Source organism: Myotis daubentonii, chromosome 6, assembly GCF_963259705.1.
Source record: "Myotis daubentonii chromosome 6, mMyoDau2.1, whole genome shotgun sequence".
Lineage (NCBI taxonomy): Eukaryota > Metazoa > Chordata > Mammalia > Chiroptera > Vespertilionidae > Myotis > Myotis daubentonii.
This window is the reverse complement of record NC_081845.1, coordinates 89445726-89470573: the sequence shown is the minus strand read 5'-3', so window position 1 is coordinate 89470573 and position 24848 is coordinate 89445726. Positions and strand designations below refer to the sequence as shown.

The 24848-nt window shown below is 53.3% G+C and overlaps 1 protein-coding gene across 1 annotated transcript in view; it reads right to left on the bottom strand.

The window, feature by feature from the left end:
- LOC132237632 (kinesin-like protein KIF6) overlaps nucleotides 1-24848 on the bottom strand; it is an 85327-nt gene that overhangs the window by 26456 nt on the left and 34023 nt on the right. The window contains exons 3-5 of the mRNA XM_059702259.1: nucleotides 12003-12053; nucleotides 9658-9677; nucleotides 9149-9243 (exon numbers count right to left, since the gene is read on the bottom strand). Of these exons, the coding sequence (XP_059558242.1) occupies nucleotides 9149-9243; nucleotides 9658-9677; nucleotides 12003-12053 (166 nt within the window). The remainder of the gene's footprint in view (nucleotides 1-9148; nucleotides 9244-9657; nucleotides 9678-12002; nucleotides 12054-24848) is intronic.

The window sequence follows — 24848 nt, the reverse complement described above, 5'->3', positions numbered from 1 at the left end:
GGAGGCTGCGGACCACACAGAAGCCGGCTACTTGCTGCAGCCTCACCGAGGTTTCTCCCAAAGCTCTCACTCTCTCCCGTCTCTTTACCGTCCTTTCTGCTTGAACCCCAGACCCATCTTTTGGCTTCTAGTCAGCATTTCTCTGGTGGCAGCCGCTTAGAGCCTGGCTTGGGGATGCTCTCCGAGGCTTCTGGCCCCCAGAGGCCAGCCTGTGCTGAGGCCCCTCCCACCTGCTTTCCAGCCCACCGTGGCCTCCTCACCACACACACACACACACACACACACACACACACACACACGGAGGCGTGCTGGCATCTGAACTGAGTCTGAGTCCCTCGAGATTCTACCTTCTGTTACTTCAGCCTCACTGACCAGTGGTGACCGCAGGGCCCAGTCCCCGTGGCTTTTCAGAGAGAGATGAGCAGGAACCCTGGCACCCCCCAAACCCAGTCACGTCAGTCACACGGGACGCAGCCAGTTGGTAGTGTTCTCAGGACACACAGCCTCTCGGGGGACAGTTTCCGTGGTGCCTGTGGGAGTGAGCGGCCCTGCCTCCCACACGTGCCTCTGACGGTGATGGCTGGTGGGGCTGGGTGATCGTCCTGACTGGCTTACAAGAGAATGTCAGGGCGTTTAGGAATTGGGTTGAGGATCTTTGATAAAACTGTGTCCTCCCACGTTTGGAAAACGTATCTGCTATTAGGCAATTTGTTCAGTCAATATGCTCATTTGGCAAAAATGTATCACATACAGTCCGAAGTTCTGAGACAGCGCGCAGTGGGGTTGCACGTCTTCCAAGTATGACGGCAAGAGGCCGCAGACAAGCAAAATACCCATGTCCATACTGGAAAGGGCTGAGAGAAGTTTTTGAAGAGAATTTCCTTAAAGAGAGCGAGCGCCTGCCTTACGTCCACTTATCTTCTTCGTGGGGCGACGTGTGTGGCAGTCCTTCTCCTCCCACAACAGTAGTCTCAAGGCTCGAAGGAGACCACTCAGAAAGCTCGATCAGCGTCCTTGGGAGTGTGTGTGTGTGTGTATGTATGTGTGTGTGTTTGTGGAGTGTGTGTGTGTGTGAGCGCGCGCGCGCGTGTGCGTGTGCACGCACAGTGGGCTGGTGTCTGATTCCCACTCAGGAACTCTAGAGCAGGGATTTTCAACCGTGTGCAGCAAGAATTTTTAAAACATGCAACACCTGACTATTTAGTCAGGGGCACTGATCTCTTTTCCCTTAGATTGTTAAATTAAAAAATGACACCTGCCAACACAACAATAGCCATCTGATGTGAGTGAATCAAAATTATACCTATTTTTGTCAGATCAGCAAAAAATGTATTTTTTGGTGTCTGCAGAATTGTAATAATTAGTTGTGTGTGCCAGGAGGTGAAAATGGTGGAACACTGCTGCTCCAGGGAGTAGGGTGGGGGCTGATGATGCGCTAGGAGCAACAGCGAAGAGCTGCCGCGGTGTCCCTGTGACCCGGCCTGGGCTACAGCTGGGGAGAGTCAGGGTGGGGTCACCTCACTGGGCCGGCACATGTTTAACCACCAGCTCCTAAAAAACAAACAAATAAACGAACAGACACACACCCTGACTTGTCGTGCTGCCAACTTTTGTGGTGGACACACTCCCATCACGGCCGATTTTAGGCTGCCAGCATGACGCTCCTGACTTGGAGCGGGAAGAGCTGTGCACGGAAGCCCTCATGAGCCGGTGTGAGCTGCTGCAGCCCATCTGACTCTCCCGCATTTCACTGAAGACTCAGATCCCTTTAAACAGGTCCTCCTAGAGGGGACACGGGGCCTCAGCAGGAAGGGGCCTGGCCGTGGACCACAGGCGCTGGGGCTGTGCGTTGGACCCATTCCATTTGCCAATCCACCCTCCGCCCTCTTCCACTCTCCAGCAACTAGGACTGGTCCCAGGAGGCTGGCTGGTAGGACACTGGCCTTCCTAACCGCCCTCCACCCGCCTTCTGGCCGGGCTCAGCCAATGGGGAACATGGGCAAGTGACTGAAGTGACTGGAGGGTAGGAGGAGAAAGAAGCTGAGGTAGCACTCCGCCCCCCCCCCCCCCCCGCCCGCCCCCAATCATCTCTGCAGGTGCCCTGAGAGGGATGCACTGCTTGAAGGTCATGGCTCTCAGATGGCTAGAGACGCCCTGCACAGCCCTTTCCCTCATCAGGTCCCGGCGCCCACTCACTGCTCTGCTCACTGCCTTGCTGCTGTTACCACCACTGGGGTGCGGCAGTCTCCCTACACTGTGCTCTCAGCTTTGTCAATAAACCTTTATTCAACTCTCTTCACAACACCTGATTTGAGTGCTGCCATCTGCTTCCTGTTTGGGCCCTCACCCATATAGGTTCAAAGTGGGTGAACATCTGCTCGAATTAGGTGGTTTCCCCAGGTGAGGAACCTTCAGGTAAGGGACCCCCAGGGACCCAGAAAGCACAGAGCCTGCTCCAGCTGCTCCAGTCAGCTGCCCGTTCTCCCCTCTTCTCTCCGCTCCTGGGACACTGAGCTCAGCAGACTGGGAGAACGTGAGTGAGGGAGACAGGAGCCGACCTTGGACCCCACCTTCCTGGCAGGTTGCCTTAGTTGGGGAAGGAAAAAAAGTCTTATCTTTGAATGAAATTTGAATTATTGAGACTATAGTTATAACGTAAAATGACTAATGTTTTTCTGTTGTTGGTTTTGTTTGTAATTACAATGAATGACCAGTGAGTCTGGGAAGCCCAATTTCCACCCAGGGACAGAGGAAGGACTTGCCCGACGGTGAAGATTAAAGAGACAGGGACAGAGTGAGGAAAAGGTGGCCTTCTGAGCACGTTCCAGTGCGGCGGACGTGCCAGGCACACAGGCTTTAGCTCCGAGTGCCTAGCAGGGACAGTGTGCCGGAGGAGAAATGAGAAGTGAATTTGTTTTCATCTTTAAGCAAAGTGATCCTCACATACATGGTAGTGGGGAAAATGAAGGTTAATCAGAATCAAATTGGGATTCGTTTTTTACTACCTCTATTATCACAACAATTCTGCTGACACGGTCATTTTATTTGATCTCTGAACTCTTAGAATTGAATTCTTTGTAGAGTTCTGGAAATTATTATAAACCAGTTTAAAGACAAAAACGTTCAGAGAATTATATAAATAACACGCATGCACCATCTCCATGTTTTGAATAATCTAGTTGCCACAGTTGCTTCAGTTTTTGTTTTTGAACTTGAGCGTTGCAGAGCTGTCAGGAGCCTCTGCAATGCCCTCCCCAGTCACTTTCCTCTGTCCCTGAAACAGCCCACCTGCTCGCAGATTCTCACTCTATACTTTAACTAGTGACCTGGTGCACGGATTTGTGCACACTGAAAGGAAATTAATTAGAAGGTAGTCGTTGGTGTGGTACTGGGCAAGACAGGCTGACATGCCCTGGAGCCAACCTCCCTTGGTCCCTCCCTGGCCTGCCGCACCTGGGGTGGTGCTGTGGCTCAGGGGCATCTGTGGAGTGAGCGGGGTCCCTCCAGCAGGTGGGGTCCCTTGGGCTGGCCTGCGGGGATCGGGCTGAAACCGGCTCTCTGACATCGCCGAGGAGTCTTAGAGTGCGAGAGGGCCCTCTGCAAAGTTGCTGTCATACAGGGTGTGGAATGCAAATGCAAGTGTGCAGTAAACCAGATTCGGGCCGACAGTGCCCCAGCAACAATATAACCCACGGCCGGAGGTGGAATCACGTGGCCCCGTGAGGAATCGGGCTCCCTCCTCTCTGGTTTCAGGGTGTGTCACCCGAGAACTGCCGCTGCCAAGTCACCGCAGCTCAGCAGCTCCTATATTGAGTGTCTGCCCCCTGGTGGTCAGTGCTCATCATAGTGACCGGTCAGTATGGTCGGACACTTAGCATATTAGCCTTTTATAAATATAGATGCCCCTTAAACATGACATAGCTCGCTCTTGACCTGAGAGGAGGTAGCATAGTGTTCTCTTTGTAAATATTTGTTGGCCTGGACCCCTGTGCATGTATGTTTTGTGCATCTTTCGGCATTCATGTTGTCTTTCACGACAAAATGTACAAAGCTCCCATTTCCTCTCCCCAATAAGCAGTATTGAAAACTTGGGGATTTGCATAAATGGTATTATTCTGTACATAGTCTTCAGCAATTTTCTTTCTTTCAATCACCACTGTGTTTTTGAGATTCATTCCCAGTGTCCCATGTAGATCTAGTTTATTCATGTTGACTCTCTACAGTGTCCCATGGTGTGACTATATCAGAGCCGTAGCTCATCTCTCCACCCTGTCCTGGGGACCTTGGGCTCGTTGCCTAATTTTGCTGTGATGAGGACAATGCTGCAATGAGCACCTGGGGCACATACGTGACACCTCTCTGGGGGCATGTTCCTGGGCATGGACATGGCAGGGGTGGGGGTTTGCATAGCTTCAGTTTTGCCAGATATTGCCAGAATCGTCCCCAAATAATTGTTCATAGACTTTAACTATACCGTTCACTTTTCCCTACTTCTCTTTTCCTTTTTCTTCCTGAATGGGAACTTTGCTGCTCTGCTGCCTGGGTGCCACCTGCCCACAACTCTGCCCTGACGGACTACATGTCTCTCTTGCACTGACTCCTGGGTCCTTACAACGGCTCCCTCGTGGTTTCCCGACTCAAAGCTTCCTGCTGGTAGTTTGGAACACGGCACCTATGGCTTGTGTCTGAGCACAGATGGCCCTGCTTTCTTGTTGGGAGGTCACTCCAAACTCAACTTCTTCGAAGAAATGGGAAGCTCATCACACACACACAGCAGACTCGGTCCAGGAAACACAGCGACCTTCCCTGGGCTGAGATTCGCCAAGCACAAGCGGTGATTTTTATCACGTGTAAGGGAGAGAGCATGCAGGTGGAAAGGGGACCGGCCATAATAAATGTTAGTCTACTAGACTAGATTCTACAAGACTACATTCTACTAGAGTTTTGTTTTCTATGTTTGATATAGACTGAGATTTTGTGTCCCCTCTCCCCAAATTCATGCATTAAAATTTGATCTCCAGTGTGATGGTATTTGGAGGTGGCCTTCAGGAGGTAACTTAGGTCATGAGGGTGGAACCGTCATGAATGGGACTAGCGCCATTATAAGAAGAGGCGAAAGGGCGCGCTCACCCCTTTCCACGTGAAGACACCATGAGAAGCCAGCAGTCTGCCAGCCAGAGAGGGCTCTCACCAGAACCCGGGGCTGGCACCCGACCTCAGGCTCCCAGACTCTGGCACCGTGAGAAATAAGTCTCTGTTTGCCAGCCACCTGGCCTGTGGTGATTTGTTGTGGCAGCGCAGGCAGACCAGGACTTTAGTCAAATGCCTCATTCATTCAAAGTAGCAGGCGTGGTTCCGCACATATTTGGGAGATGAAAAATGGCTCAGCAACTGGTGGCAGGATCATCAGTGGCCAAGTCCTGGGCCCGGCTGCGCTTGTGCACAGTAGACGGATGAATAGTGCCTGTGAGCAGATGCGGGGACAGTGGGACCCCCACAGCTGTGCCCGTTGGTGCTGGTGGCCCAGCGCCGGAGTGGGCTCTGTGGCCGGGCTCTGTGTGCCTGGCTGTCTGGTTCGCGTGGTTCCGGCTCTCAGAGTCCGAGACCATGACAGTTCTGCTCCATCACGTGGACACGGTGCTTGACACGCATGCCAGCCCGGTGAGCAGATGTTCTCACATGGAGAAGGAAGCGGAAATTCAGGACGATTAATGGAGCAAGGCCACAGGACTAGCACATGGTAGAGGTGCGACTCCAGCAGGGGACTCCTGAGTCCCAGGTGAGGGCTCTTTTGACTAAAGCACAGCCGCTGCCCATGCCTGGCCCCAGTGCTGATGCCACAGCCCTTCCGTTCTCCAGGTTGGCTGGAGGGGAGACTGGGAGTACCCAGAGCCCGGAGCCTGGGCGATGGAAGCTGGGCAGGGACAGGGGTGGGGACCCTTCTCACTCTCAGCCTCTGCCTTGAGCCTGGAGTCTTGGTCAGGGCCCTTGCATCACTGGAGCTGGTCCTATGTTCACAGGAGCCAGGGATTAGAATAGGCTCAGGGGTGAGACTTTATCACCAGCTGTACTGAGCCACCCGAGTCCTTTGGGACCAACTGACAGCCCTCTCAGCCTCGGGGCAGCTTTCTTTACATTCTGCATCTCGACGGTTCATTTCTGAGAAGATGAAAACACCGCCAACCCACCCAAGCCCTCCATGTCTCCTCACCAAGGGCGAGTGTTCCCGCATGTCCCAAGGAAGCCTGCGTTCACAAGGAGGTAAATTGCGTGCCCTGAGGGCTGGGAGAGCTCGATTCCTTTGTTCACTCTACAAGCCATCAGCAGGTGCCAGCTAAGGCCCAGAGACTGCGCTGGGCACAGACTCTCATTTGGCCCAACCACCCCATTTCACAGGTGTTGGAACCTGGGCCCAGAGCCCCTTAGCTGGTGTCTGGTACGTCGTTAAGGCAAAAATTTGATGCTGAGATATCACTGATTTATTCAACAAACATTGACGGAGGACCTACTGTGTGCCAATCACTGTGCACGGTGTTGGGGAGACGCAGAAGAGACTAACAGTTACCATACAAAGTGGTAAATTCCAGAAGAAACAGCTCTGGGAAGGGAAGCCAGGACGACCTGCCTTTGGAAACGTCCTATCCATGCCTTCGTCTGAAGGGACCAAGACGTGCTGACAGCTTTGGTTGAATCAGGGTGGGTGAAACTCCCAAGGCCTGCCACTTCACAGTGTCTATCCCCGCCCCCAGGATCCCACAGGCCCGCTGTGAGGACCGCGCGCTGGGCGATGCCAGGGGTCCCCCCAGTTCTGCAGCAGCCAGCGGCTCCTCTGCCCATGGGGAACGCCTGCTGCACACTCGGCCTGGGGCTGTGCAGGGGCTCAGGGAGCCTGGTGAGTAAACGGATGACAGTCTGGCCTTTTGCTTTCTCTTAAATTTGTTACATCAGGTGCAGAATTCCAAAGAGCAGTGCAGGCAATCTTAAACGATTTTACACGGGGTGGGAGAAAGTGGTGGCTGCAGAGGCTTCTGTTCTGAGACAGCAGGGTCGCCACTAGAGGGCACTGCAGGAATTCTGTTTGGGGGAAATGAGCTGTTTGGAGACACTCAGCTGGAACAATGAAGTGAAATAGGGAGCCCTGGGCTTTGGGGCCTCCCCACGCTCCCAAGGCCCCGCTGGGGATGGGCAGTGGCTGCCCTGTTTTCAGGGACAGGGACCAACCCCCGGGGGCACTGCGGCCACAGGGGACTGGCCTGGGGGTTGCTTTCCCCCCGGGGTGGGGTGGGGGGAGGCTAGTGTTTGTGGGGGAACCTCTGACGCCATTTGGAACCTGCCAGTGGCCTGCTTGTGGAGCTTGCCTTGTCATTAATTCATCTTCATCATTATTGTTGCTATCTCCTGTGACATGCCTGTAACAGAGGCGACGGAATGTTCCAGCAGGTCATGCTTTCATAGAAGTTGGGGCAGGGATAACTGTGGAGACAGGTGAGGTGTCATCCAATGAGGGCTGAGCTTCTCAGGGGCAGGATCCCCCACTTCCTTCTTCCACAGACAAAATCACGGACTGACCACCCAGCCCCCAGGGGGAGGCCAGGCGGGCAGACGTGTGGCCAGTGTGGGACTCTCGGGGCAGCCTCAGACCTGTGTGTCCGCAGCAGCAGACTCATTGAGAGCTGGCCAGGCCCTCCTGGCTGGGCTGGGAGTGTGTGTGCCCAGGGAACAGTGGGGCAGGGGCAGGGGAAGGCTGGGGCGGTGGTCAGGGCGGAAGATGGATTTGTCACTCCTCAGGAGTTGGCCAGTGATGGGAACTCGGCGACTGCCTGGGGTTCTCTCTTTCCCAACGGCCCCTGACCCAACCCTCCGTGCTGGCGAATGCTCAGTGGCTCAGCTGGCAGAAAGGTAAAGGCTCAGGTCCAAGGTCCTCGCTGAACCCCTCAACTCACCCTTTCAGCACCCCCCTGCTTCAAATCCACTCCCCAAAAAGTCATCCTCCTCCCCCTCCACACACAGAAACATACAACACACAGCACACACATACACCACACATACCACACCCATGCCACACACAGCACACATATACCCCCATACCACACACAGCACACATACCACACACACCACACACATATACACCATACACACATAGCCACACATACCATGCACACACTACACTTACCACATATGCCACACACATCATGCATACCATACACATGTCACATACCCCACACACCCACAACAACCCCTCCCTGCCCTCTGCACTTGGGCTCTGAGTCCTGCCCCTTCTCTAAGCTCAGCCCAGGCCGTGGTCTCAGTGTCCTCCAGGCCACATCCTCAGGTGAGTTCCCTCCCGAAGCCCGATGGCCAGTCCCTCTCGCCTGACACATCGTACAGCCGCTCAGCAGGGCCTGTGTCTCCTACGCTTTAGTCACAGGCACTTGGTAGGACTTAGACGGCAGCTGAGCGAGAGCCAGTCCCTGGTCAGATACTGCTCAGGAGAGACACGGAGGAGCCGGCGCTCGGGGCTGGCCCGCGCTCCATCCCGCTCCGTGGGCCACGGAGCGCAGGTGCCTGGCGCAGGACCTCGGCCACGCACACACACTTTCCTGAGCTGAGCTGCAGTGTCCGCTCGCGCTGTTACGGGGGTCGGCTAAGAAGTGTGCTTGAACAGCCTTTCCTGCGTTTTGTAGAGCTGCAGTGGGAGACGTCGCTCACGAAGCCACTCTGTCCTTCACACAAGGGTCTGCGCCACACGTCCTGGCTGTGTTTGGTTCCAGGGAGAGATTCTATTTTTGCGGGTAAATTAGTGAGCGTGCTTCCTGTTGTCAGGAAAGAAACTGGCTCTCAGGGCGCTTCTCTCTCTGCCTCGCGGCTAGATAAGGGAGAGAGGAATTTATCGCCTGTGTGTTATAATCTGCTCAGCTGTGGGGTCCAAAGCACTTACTCCTTCCACTGCTTTTAATGGACTTATTTTATTTTATGTTCCAGTGTCTCATTATGCTTTTGCAAGATGTGTGGGTCTGGAAGCCATCTGGGGAAGCACTGATTGGACCTATTTATTGCCCGTGCTGGCTGCTAGGGGTACAGAGACTCACCCGACTTTCTGGGAGCCCACGTTTTAGCGTGGAGAATAGCTATGGGAACGGATAATTACAAAACAGGGCTGGTGCTCTCGCAGAGGTGTGTGGGGCTGGAGGACAGAGCCGCCGTGGTGACCGGGGGCAGGTCACGGTTGAACGGCTCCGGGGACTGCAGTGGGAAGAGGACACAGTGGCACAATGCATATGTGTCTAAATCTGAAATTAGATAGAGTTTTCTCTATGCATGTGGCCCCTCCCGCTGGCTAGGGCAGGCATCGGACCTCTGCCCTCTGTGGACCCGCGATGCCCGCCTGGCAAGGGTGAGGGCAGCGCAGTGTGGGGGTGGGAGCGCGGGATCTGGAGCCGCACTGTCATGTTTGCATCCTTAACTGAGCGACATTAAGCACGTGCGCGTAACCCCTTTGAGCTTTAATGGTAAAGCCAGGGCAACAGTCGTATCTGCTCGTGGGTGTTTTAGAAGCATCACAGGAGGAAACACAGGCAAAGAGCACAGAGTCATGCCTGGCTCGTGGTGAAGAACTGAGAAGGCCTGCTGATTGTGTCATCTGCATGATGACAATACTGTGCCATCGTAGCCAGGACCTCAAAGTGGGGGGAGCACACGGAATTCAGGCGCTAGCTGAATCTAGTTCAAGTAGAATCGTTCCCAAATGCTGCTTAATTTAAAAAGAACATTGTTTCATTGTTTCCTGAAGCAGTGGGTGGGAGTGGGTCCCGCACTAAGTCCACCAGTAACTTTTGCTTGTACATGACATTCTTAGAACTGGCCATTGATGTGTCTCCCAGAGACCTCCTCGGACCCTGGCTGTCGCATCGGGGGGCTGCTGGGCCCGGCCTCGCCTGCCCCGCTGTCTCCCTTGGTTTCCTTGCCCACTGACTTTATAAAGGACAGGGTTCCGTGGGAGGCAGGCCATGAAGGAGGGCCGCCATGGACTTTTAGCCAGGAAGCGGGTAGAAGTCATCACGAGAGCACACGCACACACACACATACACGTGCACACACACACATGTGCAGAAGCTGGCCTCTCAACGGACACTTGTCCGTGCCAGTGGTGTAATGGTAGATGTGTAACCACGGGCTCCATTTATAACATGTGTCAGTCCCTTTGTGTAAACGCTCCCACCACGCTGACCTCAAGCTGCCTGGGCCACGTCCTGAACGTGGCCTAAGGAGACACACGGGGAGCCCCACCATCAAATCCATCTCCATGAGACAGACCCCGCGATGTCAATGACCTCGAGCACAGAGATGACAGTAAAATGTGGTAAATTATTCAGGAAGGGGTGGATTTTGAGTACAGTGGGGCCTTGACTTACGAGTTTAATTCGTTCCGTGACGGAGCTCGTAACTCAAATTACTCGTATGTCAAATCAAAAAGTGAACGAGTGAGACACGTGATGCTGGGCTGATGTGGCATTCACTGTGGCGTTCACTGCGGTGGGGTATCTGAAGCCGGCTCGTAACCCTAATTTTAGCTCGCAACTCAAAGCAAAAAATCGGCCTAGAGATGGCTCGTAACTCAAAAAACTCGTTAGTCGGGACACTCGTAAGTCAAGGCCCCACTGTATTTGTTACCTTTGTTTTTTTCAATGTAATTTACTTAATTGTATATAATTAACTTTTAACGCCAGCTGTGTTTAACGCGGTTCCCAAGTTCTTGAAAGGGTAGCACGCGCTCTTCTGACATGGCCTGCGGTGCTCTCTCACGTCCCTGGGCCTGGCCTCCCTTCACCGGTCAGTCTCCTCCTCAGGGCGCCGCTCAGCTCACGACAGTCACCCAGCCCCGCTAACCATCACCCTCAGAGGCACATACAGGAGGCAGGCCTGGCAGGCTGACCTGCCCTCAGTCCTGGGGCCGAGCTCTGGCCGGTGTGTCCCGGGCCTCGCTGCTCTTTATTTCTGATGTAATCAGCAGTTGTTGAAACGATCATTATTATTACTGAAACCAAACGACCAGCCTTCCTAATGATCAAGTTCCTAGGTCACAGGGGTCATCCTCGTGACCCTGGGCTGCCCGCTATTCTCCGCTAGGAGTCCCTGCTGCTGGATTTCTCAGGTCCGGGCCACTCCAGGGCCAGGCCACCCTGGACAAGCTCTTGGTTTGGAATAAGCACGTTGCATATTTAACTGAAGCTGCCTGTGTGCTGGGTCCCAGGCTGCGAGGAGCACGCTGGCCCTGCCCAGGCGCCTGCCCATCAGCCTCTCTGGGGCTGCACGCTCCTCCCAGCACACTTCCTCGGGGCACAGGTCAGAGGGAGCATTGTCTGCAGATGTCGCTGCTTAAAAGGCGCCAAAGGCCTTCGAGTTAGAATGTCACGGTGCTTGTTTAGTGTTCGCATTATCAATGTGCAGAAGTGCGTATGCCATGGTTGTGGGCAAAAGCAGCGTGGGGCTAAAAGCACCAAGTGCAGGCTCAGAGAACTGGGTCCGGGTTCGAGTTTCACACTGAGAAGCCCTGTGACCTTGGGAAGTCGTTGGACCGCCTTCACACGGAAAGTGCACTTACCTTTTGGACGGTGGTGAGGATGGAAGGAGATGGGCACGGAGGCTGCTTTAACCACCAGTCCTCACTGTAGGACTAGTTAGCAGTGGCTCTAGGAAGCTCAGAGTAGGACTCTGAGGGGCTGGGATACGGGGTGAATTTAGTTTGGGGTGTGGGGTGGACAAGGCCAGGAGGATGAGGCAGCAGCTGGGAGGGTGGGGTGTCTGGTGCTGAGGCTGGGAGCAAGCACACAGGTGGGGGAAACTGGTCCCCGGTGTGGCAGGAAGCTGCACTGACAGCAGACCTCCTTTCCCTCAGCTTCCTGAGGGTTTGGGCGGGTTATGTTCTAGCTGAGGGTGGGGCTCCAGGCAGGTGAGCTGGCGTAACCTTCACCTTCCTCCCGCAGCCTCCACTCTGTACTCACCTAGAGCTGCTTGCTGCAGATGCCGCTGGGTGATTGCTTCCTTCAGGTGACCTGTCGGAGACACAAAGGAAACCCGCTAGTGAGTTCCCAGGGGGTGGGAGGAAGACGGCCTCAGGAGCATGGGGCAAGCTGAAAAGAAAGGCAGAGTGAGGGAGACAAAAGCAGGCGCAGCTTCCAAGAAGAGCCCTTCTCTGCCCGAATTTTGTTGGAAGAAGAGGCTGCAAAGGTTGGGGCCCTGGGACATCACTGCCAATTCACATTTCACCTTTGGAGCCAATCATTTTGGGGGTCAACTACTTAGCCTGTCACTGATAATCTTTGCGAGGGCTCTGATCTCTTACACGGGGAGTCAGGGTTTGATGTTATAATAACTTACAGGGCCAGTTTTAAATCCACTTAATTCTTTTAAGCTATATGAAATTGTGTCAGAAGAAAAAGATGGCAGTTTTGGTTAATCAACACCTTAAGATAAACACAACAGTTGACCATTTGGTATGAAGCACATATAATTCTAGGTTGTATTAATAAAAGTATAGTGTGCAGATCAAAGGAGGTGACAGCAGTCATCAGACCACAGTTGGTATTTGTTCTAGGAGCAACTCTTTATAAGGAACATTAGTAAGACAGAAACTATTTAGAAGATGGTAACTGGGATGGTGAGGGGTCTGAAACGATGCCAGATGAGAACTATCTGAGGTGACCCACGGCATTTGGATGGGGAGGAAAGTACTTGGAGGGAGAGGAGGCGTGGAGATAACTGCTGTCTTAGAAAATCTAAACATTGTCAAGGGGATGAGAAAACATTTGTTTTTGTCCGACTGCTGAGGGCAAAAGTCATGCTGACTGAAGGCAGACGTGGGCTCCATATGAGGAAGAAACAGCTCATCAAGAGGACTGTCTCAGCACGGACTAAGTGGTTTCAAAATGGACTAACCTGCTGGCTGAGCCTCTTCCTGCTCAGGCAGAGGCTGGGTGACCGCGCTGGGTGGTTGGCGTGAGAACGCCTGCCCTGGGCAAGGGTTGGGACAACAGGCCCGCAGGTTCCCTCCACCTCTAAAGCTCTAGGAGTCTGTGCCCGAGGGAGGGGAAGCCACAGCCCTGAGGCTTCTGTGCGAGGGCTCAGCACGCCAGTTAAAATGTCAGTCTGTCTACAGTGCCTGTCCCATTGGGAGATGTGGTCCGGCCGCTGGGGGACTCCACGGGAGCCTGGGAACCTCATCGCTCCCTTGTCTCATGTATTTCTTTCTTGACACAAAGTGCATTCGACCCCTCAGAGGCTGCGGCTGAACTGCAGTCAATGAAGCGGTCACAGGAGGCCTTGCCGCTCACTCACAGCTCTCGGGCACGCCTAGAACGTCATGACTGGGTCAGAGGTCATTCAGTTTAGCTTCCCACCACCTTTAGGAATGCCTTCTACAGAATGAAATGGCCACTTCCCCGCCCACTTGTGTGTGTCCCGGCTGTCCCACTGATGATGTTGCATAAGGAATTACTGAGGTGGCGTCCACACCTGCTTCCTTGTACTCTTAGACTCTGGCTGGTCAGTTGCCTGGAAGAGCAGAGAAAGGATCCTCTCTCGTCGGCAGTGAAGGCCCTCTACCCCTCAGGGTGCTAGAATTCCTCCACTCAGACGTGTCCTTTCTGGGTCCAACCAGCTCCTTCGCTCCCTCTCGGAGGCTGCTGTGCAGGTGGGCCCAGGCGTGCACTGTGCCAGTCTGCATCTTCACAGAGAGGAAGCCAGGGGCGTAGCAATGATTGCCCCCAATTCCCGGTGGGGAAGGTGGGTGCTGAGAGGGAGCTGGGGAAGTGGACACCCGGCCCAAGGATAAGCACTGGGAGGGCCCCGAGCCAACAGGAACATGGCCTGAACCGCAGGCCAGCCCCAGCCCCAGCCCCAGGTGGGACCTCCCCCTGCCCCCACCCAAGGGACACGACCATCACTGTCTTCATCAGCAGAGTGAAGAAGTTGGGGTGAGGGGTGCTGCTGGGCTGAGACTCCAGCTGAATCAATATCACTGACTTGAATTTTAAAGCACAGCACACACATCCTATATAATAAAAACCTAATATCCTAAGCGTCCAGTTGACCGGTCAGCCATTCATCCAATCAAAGCGTAATATGCTAATGATATGCTAAGGCCTCTCAACCGCTTGCTATGATGTGCACTGACCACCAGGGGGCAGATGCTCTGACCGGTAGGTTAGCTTGCTGATGGGGTCTGGCTGATCGGGACTGAGTGAGATAGGCTGGACACACCTTGGAGCCCTCCTGTGGTCCCTCCCCAGGTGGCCAACCTCCTACGTCCCTCCCCGGCCCCGACTGTGCACCAGTGGGGACTGTCTCACAGTCCAAGACCCCTTGGGGGATGTCGGAGAGCCGGTTTCAGCCCGATCCCACAAGGGGAGCGCCACTCAGCCAGAAGCTGGGCTCATGGCTGGTGAGTGCAGCGGCGGTGGTAGGAGTCTCTCCTGCCTCCATGGCAGTGCTAAGGATGTGTGACTGCCATCAGTTGGACATCCCCCTAGAGCTCCCGGACTGTGAGAGGGCACAGGTCAGGCTGAGGGATCCCCCCGCCCCCCCCCCCCATGCATGAATTTCATGCACTAGGTCTCTAGTTCTTCAAATAAAAGGCCACGGTGCTGGGACAACGGAGCACACACTTAGACTCATCTGTTTGCTTAGCGCAGGCTAGCAGGGCTTTCTCCTGCCCACAGTGGGGAGACCCAGTATCCCCGGGGCCAGGCCTGCTTCCTGGGACCTGGCCCAGGGGCCTGGCAGCAGGCGCCGCCCAGGAGCCTGGGACCCTCCTCCCAGTGACACTGCGGGTGACCTGCTCCTGTGGCGCCTCCTTGACCCCTGCCTTCCCCACCACTGGCCTCCCTGACCTGGGTCTCCCTGACGACATGCCCCGCCTCATGCACTGCCCCAGTGGGTGCTCAGCCTGGCCTGTCATGACCTCCAACTCCAGCTGGAATGACCGCTCCCTCGGCCGGACCCTGGGAAGCGCCTCTGGAAGACCGGGTCAAGGACCTCACAGCCCCAGCCTGGGAAGAGCTGCTCGTGTGAATAAAGACAGGATTTGGCCACCAGGATGGAAAGGTGTATAAACGCTATGGGCATCCTACCTGCTCACAGAGCAGTGAGCCATTCCTGGGGGACAGAAGGCCGTCTCGCTCCATATTGCTAACGGCACGTTTACAATGTGTTTACTGATGCTCTGTTTCGGCGAATTGGCTAACATCTCTCACCACGGGGCAATTTTTGTTTTTGAGATTTTCCCAAACAAGCTTCTAAAAATAGCCCGATGGCTGATACCTAACTGCATTTGCCAACAGGACCAGTCCTCATGTGGAGATAAGTCTGCAGTGGGCGGCATCTTACAGCTCCCCTGGTTTTGGCAGAGGGAGGAGCTGAGGGGGTGGGGGCTGCGGAATTCGCTCCGCATGCAGCTTGCTGTCATGAGCATGGTGATACATTTGCTGGTCTTGGCCTGGGTTCCTGGACCCGTCCCCTTCCCGAGGTATGGTAAAGAGATGAGGCGGAAACAGAACTCCGGGCCCGAGGCAGGAGGTGGTCTGGGAGGGAGGCCGGGGAGGCGAGCAGAGCTGGCTTGGAGAAGAGTGGTAATTGGTCATGTTGTCTCCAGTAATTGACAGCAGTCCCTGCCAGAAATTCATTCCCTTTCTTATTCACTAATTGTCAGGGTAGGGATGGCAGCAGCAGGTAATGGGGTCGGGTATCAGAGAATGCTGGTCTCTTATCCCTTGATCCTCCCAGGAATCTTGAGATATAGGAAATCAGGAACGATCACATATGATGGGGTGGGGGGGTCCCCCAGAGGAGATGCGCGACCTTAGGAGTAGCCACGCGCAGGGTGTGCGTTCCGCACGGCATTCGGCTTCTCTGTACCAGGTCGTGCGTGAGAAAAGTATTATCACCGTGCGGAGAAGCATTGCCACTTATTTTTCACATTGATGCTCAGTCTTCTGGGTCAAACAGTTTTCCTTAAGCTTCACACTGTATTTTGCATGCCTGCTAGTTTGGAATCAGTCACCGAGCCAAGCCGCTCAGCTGGTCCGGAGCGGGGCTGCTCGCTCACAGCCCCTGGTGGGGCTGTTGCAGGCTGTGGGAGCCTGTCTCTGCTGGACGCTCATCTGCTATAGGGTAAGCTCTCTGCTCCAAGGGCTGTAGAATGTAAATGCTCCTGTGCATGTAATGTAAATGCAACCGGTAGTAAATGCTCTCCTAGCTCAGGAAAGTTAGCATGCGGCAGGGGACGGCAAACAGGTGGCCGAGTGCTCTTCCTCCATAGCTGGACCCACGCTGACCCTGTTCCTTCATTGTGGACGGTTCCCTGTCATGCTGAGCCTGAGTTTGGCTGTTTTTTTGTTTTGTTGTTGTATTTTTGTTGATTTCAGAGGGGGAGGGAGATGGAGAGAGAGATAGAAACATCAATGATGAGAGAGAGTCACTGATTGGCTGCCTCCTACATGCCCCCCACTGGGAACCAAGACCACAACCTGGGCATGTGCCTCGACTGGAATCGAACCATGACCTCTTGGTTCATAGGTTGACGCTCAACCACTGAGCCACACTGGTCGGACTGAGTTTGGCTTTTTGACACAGCACTTTGGGCAGCTATAACCAGCCACTTAGGTTGGATTTGAGGAGAAGCCAACCTCTTTGTCATTTTGATTATAGTAGAAAGTTATTACAAATTTGTTGATAGACAAAATTCAGTTCAAATCCCAATTCTGCCAACTTCCTGGTTGGGCAGGTTACTTAACATCTCCAAGCCGCAATGTTATCATTTGAAAAAATGAGAATAATGCTATAACTGTGATACTATCTGCCTCACCGTCTCTCAGGAATCTTGGAGCATCAAGGGAGAGTGAACCTCCACAGCCGATACACCTCATGAGTTTTAGGTATTAAGGCACTTTCTGACATTGAAAAGATATTACATACATAAGATGACAGGTCCTGGTGGCTAAATGTCAAATCGACAGCAGAGATAAGCTTAGAGGAGGGAGAGGTGGGTAAGTGGCATCAGGAAAGGCATCATTACTGACAGTGAGCCTTGAGTAGATCCCCAAAGAGCAGATCTGTTAAGGTGGGCCTGGGAAAGGCATTCTGGCCACAGAAGGCTAGACTGTTGGGCAATACGAGGCCAGGGGCAAGGCTGGCTGGGGCAGGGCTGGGAAGGGGGCCTTGAATGGAAATGTAGGGCTGGGGGAGACAGAACCTATTTTTTTAAAAAAATAAGTTTTTATTTATTTCAGAGAGGAAGGGAGAGGGAGAGAGAGAGAGATAGAAACATCAATGATGAGAGAGAATCATTGATTGGCTGCCTCCTGCATACCCTCTATTGGGGCCTGAACCTGCAGCCTGGGTATGTGCCCTTGACTGGAATTGAACCTGGGACCCTTTAGTCTGCAGGCTGACGCTCTGTCCACTGAGCCAAACCAGCTAGGGCTAGACTGAATCTATTCATACTGGAGTCCAGAGTCCTAGGTAATGACTAAAAGCTCTGGTCAAATGGGTTCTTCTGTTCACCTCTATGGCTCACATGCCAGTAAAATCCACGTAGAATAAACATTGTAGTGGACTGGGGCGAGGGGAGGTACACAGACTACGTCTCCTGCCTGAGGGGCCCCGTTGAAAGGGAAGGTCTGGTTGGGGCCCTGAATTAGGTGTTGATGCAGCCGAGAGGGGGAAGCCAGTTTCTTTGTGCTAACAGAGGAGGCGGTGGTCACTGAAGGCTAGGCTTTCTCAAGGCTGCTTGAACGGCTACCTGTGAAAGCGACGGGCTTAGCCTAAACTGGATGCGTCACCTTGAGATGAATTGCCAACAAACTGTAAATCCTTCCACGCCTCTTCTCCTTGTTAATCTACCTTTCATCAGGTTTATTTAAACTTGCTTGAATCATTTGAATATCTATGGAGACAGGAACCACCTCTCTCCACAGTAGCTGTGGTGGGTAAAATAAAAAAAGGAGAGACTATCGAGAAAACATGGCTGGGTTAGATGACGGGACGTATTTCTGAAGCCTGGACATGAGACGGAGATGCAAGATGGCGGGTGGAGCCAGGCCTCAGCTCGCAAGGCTCGGGGTCCGGGGGCGGGAGGGTGACTAAAAGGGCACACGCGAGACGGGGGCTGAGACCTGGCCCAGAGTTTGAAGCTGCAGGTTGGGGTGAGACCCCCATCACCCAACCTGTGAGTGAAAGGGGACTGAGAAGAAAACTGCTGCCAGACGCCGCTTGGGGCTCTGGTGCACATCCCACGGCGCCCAGGAAGGGAGAGAGGGGCAAAGCCAGCCCCCTCCAGCTGGGAAGCACAGCTGCCCGTGACTCCGTGGCCAGGTCGGCCACAGCCCAGCACTGCCCTGGAGTGTCCCTCCAATGACCACTGTCCACCGCCACTTCCGGACGGGGGCCTGGAGGGTCTGTCAGGCGGAGGGGGGCGAGCACAAAGGGAGACACAGAGAAAGAAAGAAAATGTGTTTCATTAAAAATGGGCCTGCTCACCCAAATGCCAAACTATATGAAGAAATCTAATGCTAGAAAAGATAGCAAAATCAATAGCTGGAACACGAATTCGTTACAGATGAAAGCAATTTCCTGGACAGGCAGATCAAGACATTTATTGATGCAGAAGCTCAGAGGATGAATTAGTCCTGCTCTCCAGTCTACGGCACGGTCCCCAGCAGTCTGCACGCCTGCGTGTGCGCATTTCTATCCCCGCCTCGGCCCATCCCCTCCCGCCCCCCGTCCCTCCAATGGGCAGGCAGCCTAACTCCTGGACACACACACTTTTATTGTTTGCATTCTGACCGCCTGTGTTACAGTTTTTTATTGAGCTACAGTTCTCATTCTGTTTCTTACTTATCAGGCCTGCTTTTGACATCTACTCATTTTGCTTTGTGTGCATCTAATTCTCAGTGACTAACTGCGGCATACACCCCACAGTGTGCACCCCGACATTTGATGCCCCTTTCCTGAGGTTGGAAGAGCGGAATTGCCTCCCACTCCCAAACACAGGCAGCGCTGTGAGCACCATCCTGGAGGCGCAGTCTGACACGGCCGGAGGGGGCTGCTCTGCTGGGTGCAGCGGGCCTGGTACTTGATGTGAGGGCTGCTCGCCATGACGACGGGCCAGTCTGTACTTCCCAGACAGATGTGGAGGTAAGCGTGCTGAGAGTACTCAGAGACTAATAAAGGCGGGAGCTTTCTTTAAAAGAAACCATGCAACCAATCGGTGTCAAGAAAACAGTAAGTGGAAAGAAAGGAATTTTGAAATAAAAATTAGAGTGATGGAAACAAAACAAAAAAATCAATAGAAGGAACGAGGGAATAAACCACAGACTTGACATATTTTAAAGGCAAACCAGTGAATTGGAAGATAGTGTAGAAACACTCGTCCAAACACAGAAGAGAGAAACATGGGCAAGAGCCGCCAAAGCCGCGGGGAAGCTTCCGAGAGGGTTCCCGTCCGTCTAACTCGAGTTCCGGAAGAAGGAAGAGAGGGGCCGGGGAAGAAGGAAATGTGAAGAGACAGCAGCTGGGATTTTCCAAACGAAGAGAGCCGTCAGCCCCCGGATTGAGCGTGACTCCGAGTACCGAGCAGGATGGATGTCAATAAACCCGCCCCTGGACGCCTCACCGCAACCACAGGGCTTCAGGGAGGAGGGGCCGCCCCACCCGCCTCCAGGGGACCTGCCTGGGCACAACAGGCCCCCAAGGAGAAAGGCCCAGTGATGGGGATGGTCTCAGTGCCGAGCAAACACTTCAACAGGTGCCAGGAGACAATGGAGGGAAGTGCCGTCAACTTGAATTTGATAGTTTGTCAAACTGCCATTCACAGGTGAGGGTGCCATAAAGCCATGTTCTGTGATAAGAGGACCAAGCATATCCCACCCACAGAAGCCCCCTGCCCTAAGGAGACCTCAGCCGAGAGGCAGCCATGCACGAGGTCAGGTGCCTGGGCTCCGAGACAGGCCCCTGGCGGGCACGCCACTGAGCTACTTGCTCCGGGTGTGTTTGCAAGTGAAAAGTAGGGGTGATAACAGTGGCTGCTGTGAGGACTGCATCAGGTCACATGGGCACAGTGCCTGGAAGAGTGCCTGACACCAAGGGTAAAAATTATCATTGTGATCGATAAGATGAAAAATAAGCAGAGATAGGTGGGATAAGAGGGACAATGATGAGCATAAAGACAAATAAAATATTTAACTATTGACCATAAAAGCTCGTGTGTGTGTGTGTGTGTGTGTGTGTGTGTGTGTGTGTGTGTGAAACGTTAAGCAATCATGCCTGATGGAGATAAGGTGAGGGGACGTCCGATGGGGATTCACCGAGCTGCAGCCCTGGAAGTGGGTGCAGGGAGGACGCATCTGTATTAACTACGGACATGTCGTAATTACTTTTTAACTCAAGAAAATAAAAATACACCCAAATAGACAGAGGATCAGAAAAAAGATGGGGGGAGGGTTGCGGGGAAAAAATGGAAAAATTTTAACAATACAACAGAGCAGGGAAAGAGAGTAAAGGAAACAAAAGAGATGATGGGATAAAAGGGTGTAAATGATCCTGTTCTTGGTCAAACAAAGGCAAGAGCCTTACGTGTGTGTGTGTGTGTGTGTGTGTGTGTGTGTGTGCGTGTGGTTGTGCGTGCGCATGTATGAGTGAGTGTTCATGTGTACATGTGCATGCATGTGTGCACTTATGCATGATCTTATGAGCAGGGAGGTGATGGGAGTGGACAGCCACAGAGCTGTTACGATGGGTTACCTGATGGTGGGAGATGAATTGGATAGAAGAGGCAGTGCCAAGTCAGATGAGAAAAAAATCGTGCTTTAATAAGTGTGTCTGACTTACAGTTTATGTAAAAGTATATTTGCATATATTGATAAAAAGAAATAAAAAATTAAAAAGCCATTGCAATACCCTTCCTTGAGAGGGAAGTGAGGTGTTAGAGAGCATGTGAAAATTCTGCTGGGCACCTGCCACACGTGTGACGCATCCGCCCCGGGTGCTGACTGCAATGTTCATGACCCGTCTCAGCGACAGGGTTGGGCAGTGACTCGTCCCAGCTTATTTGTGGGAGCCCTGTCATTGCCCGGGAGCCTGCGGATTAAGGGGTGGCGGTGAGGATGGCGGGTCCGAGGGAGCCCACACCGCAGCCGTGAGCCCCTGGCCTGGGCGGGGAGTGTCTGAGAAGCCTTCGCCCTCCTTTGGGGCGAGGAAGACAGGTGCCTCCTGGGGTCCCCAAGGAGAAAGGCCCAGTGATGGGGATGGTCTCAGTGCCGAGCAAACACTTCAACGCGTTATCATCCCAAAATGACACTTCAATTGTCCAGAATCCAAGATTCTTCTTCCATTTAGGATGCCAAGCACCATATTTGGTAACGTTACTAAGTCACAGAGAGAGGAAAAAGCAGTTCATTCTTAAAGATAATAATTTGAAGAAAAACATTGTAACTTGACATGATTCCTCCCACGCCCCCTCAGGTTTCTCAAGAGCGCCCGCCACCCTCTCGCCGTCTTGCGGAGGAGGTGCGCCTCGTAATGGATGAGCGTTTCAACTCAGGCTGAAGCGGCAGACACAGTCTGGGCTTCCAGACCGCTCCCCTCTGATCACTGGGGCAGGGCATGGGGATCACACTTTGGGGGGTGCTCTCATTTATAAAAAATGATCCAATGATACCATGTCTGGGAGACCCGGTTTCTTCTTCTGTGGGATTTTCATTCTGGCTACCCAAGTAATCACCATAATCACCCAAGATTAGCGCATTCTGTCGGAAGCTTAGGCATTTGGCTCTGTCTATGCTTAATTAAGCTAAGGAGCTTATTAATATCACTATTCCAGCATGTGATAATAGTCTATAAACAGTTCAGAGAATTAAGCAAATAGGCTCATTTGTTAAAAGCTCACGCAAATGTGCGCGTAGGTAAGCACAGGAGAAATTTCAGTTCGGCTCCCAGCCTGCATTGTTCAGTACAAAACCCCTCGGGGAGCTGAGGGCTCCTGGCTGTGTGGGCGCCTGTCCAAGAGATGCTGCTTGAGATGCTTAGATGTTCTTATCTCAGCGAAGGAGGGACAGAGCCAGCTTCCAAGGCCTGCCCTGGAGGAGGAGCTGCAGACCACAGCCCTTCCTTCCGTTTGCAGATGTGGCTCTGGCTGGGGTGAGTGGCGGGCCCATGCAGCCTGGCCTTAGACCAGTGGTTCTCAACCTTGGCTGCACATTAGAATCACCTGGGAATCTTTTTAAAATCCTGATTTCTGGGCCTCGTCCTTCGGAAATTCTGTTTCTTTGTGATGGGGCGGGGCCACAACATTAGTAACAAAGAAACAGAATTTCCGGAGGATGAGGCCCAGAAATCAGGATTTTAAAAAGATTCCCAGATGATTGTAATGTGCAGCCAAGGTTGAGAACCACTGCCTTAGACTTTTACACTCAAGGCTCCTCTGTGCCAGTGAGGGTACGGTAGGTACATTCCACCTCTTCCCAAAGCCCCTCTCACTGAGGCTGGTTTGTACGGGCCCCTTAGTGACTGCGGAGGTGAGGGCACGGTTCTACTAAGGGCGTGAAATAAAATCCAAGCATGATGCTGTGTGATTTGGCAATAGACAGGGTGTCCCCAACAACGTATACGCACACTTTGAATCATTATAAAGGCAGTGTTTATTAAAATGCATTCATTTTCAACATTGAGGTATCAGCTGTTAAAGTGTGTATGCATGGTTGGGGACACCCTGTATATAATTTTTAGATGGGTTAAAACATGCAAACAGTGAGTTTTACATGGCTCCTTGATATAAATAATAAACTCTTCCCCCAAGACAAAGCTCGATTCTATTCATTTAAATCAGCTGGTGCTTTAAAAAAGTCAGCAGAGGGAAACGTGCCCGGGTAAGGCCCAGGGCCGGGCAAGCTGCCGGCCGGCCGGCCTGTGGTTAACAGTCGGTGTTCCTTGATGTGGGGGCTGCTCTCCAGCTGCCGGGGCTGGAGATGAGGAGAACGTGCCCACGGGGTTATAAATAGGAGACAAAATCAAATGGAAACGGTTTCAGCTGTCAGGTTCAAGTCATGTTTTATGTGCTGCATTGACTTGTTGCTCCTCTCGGGTGCAGTGGACCAGGCCCTCTGTCTAACCCACATGGGTTTCTGGGCTCTGTCCCTGCCGTCCCTTACTGTGGGGTGCTGGGGGGCAGGAGGCTGGTATGTATTAGCACAACTCAGGGGGGTCATCCGCAGAAGCCAAAGGGTGCCGAGTCCCAGGGAAGGAGCCAGTGGGGACCCTGGGGAGTCCCGGTGGGGGCGGGAAGCCAGGGGAGGGTGTCTGGCCTGTAGAGACCATGGAACTGCTGTGGCGGCTCCCTCAGGAGGAGGAGCCATGGACAGCGGCAGGAGAAGTAGCAGAGGGAGGCCTGGGCCTGGCAACGTGGGAAGCACATGGGCTTTGGGAGCAGGAGCCACCAACTACCTGTGACCTTGGGCTACTGAATCCCTCTGGGCTTCATTTCTTCCTTTAAATAGGATGATCACACCTTCAAGGCAAGGTTGCTGCGAGCATTAGAGAAATGTACATACGGCACCCAGCACAGGGCCTGGCCCATTGCAGGTGCGCAGTAAGCAGGGTAGTAATGGTGGTGGAGCAGTGAGAGTAATTACCATGGCAGGGGAGGGGGGTTGCAATACAGATAATCATACAGAAGGAGGCAAACCCACTGCAATCGTTTCTAAGGCCTTGGTTATGGTCAAATATGATAAGACATTGGCATTCACACCTCCTCTTTTCTGAAGACATCCCTAAGTCCTAAGCTAACAAGTTATCTAGGGCCCAGTGGACTAAACAGAGGTGCCTCTACTCCTGCCCCGCCCCCCCCCCCCCCCATGAGAACAGTCACTTGTCCGTGCAATAGTCACAGCGCAGGGCTTCCCAAAGCAAAGCTTTGGCCTTTCGGCAGCCCTTGGCTCCAACCACAACCTTTTCTGATGCGGGGCCCCCTCCTCAGCCTCTGCCTTCCACCCACTCACTCAGCCTCAAATTCACTGCTACTTTCATTGGCACCAGGATCTTCCCGATTCCCTAACATAGTCAAATAGGATGGATTTCGGAATTGGAAGTAAATGCCTTTTTCATAAGCTTGCTTGAAATCTACACTAATAAAAGATGAACATGCAAATTGACTGTACCTTCGCTATGCCTTAAGCCATGCCCAACAGCCAATCGGAGCGACTATATGCAAATTAACCCAAACAAGATGGTGGCCAGCAACCACAGAGCTGAAGCGAGCAGGAGGCTTGGTTGCTCCAGTGATGGAGGAAGCCAAGTTTCCCGGCCAGCTCTGAGCTCCACTGAAGGCAACAAAGTTTCAATTATAGAAGGTAAATAAATCCCAGAATAAAAAAAAAAGTAAAAAAGGAGAGGCTGGGAGCTTCCATCACCAGGGGGGCTTGGCTAGCCTGGAAACAGCCATCAGCCCCTCACCCAGGCTGGCCAAACCGCCATGGGGTGAGGATCCCCACGGGGGGAGGGAGGGTCTTGACCAGCCTGCAAACAGCCATCAGCCCCTCACCCAGCTGGCCAGAGACCCCAGTGGGGACCCCCACCCTGAAGGGGGTGTGACCAGCTATAAACAGGCATCAGCCCCTTGCCCAGGCTGGCCAGGCACCCCAGTGGGCCCCCCACCCTGATCTGGGACACCCTTCAGGGCAAACCAGCCGGCCCCCACCCATGCACCAGGCCTCTATCGTATATAATAAAAGGGTAATATGCAAACTGACCCTAATAGCAGAAAGACTGGGAATGACTGGTCACTATGACACACACTGACC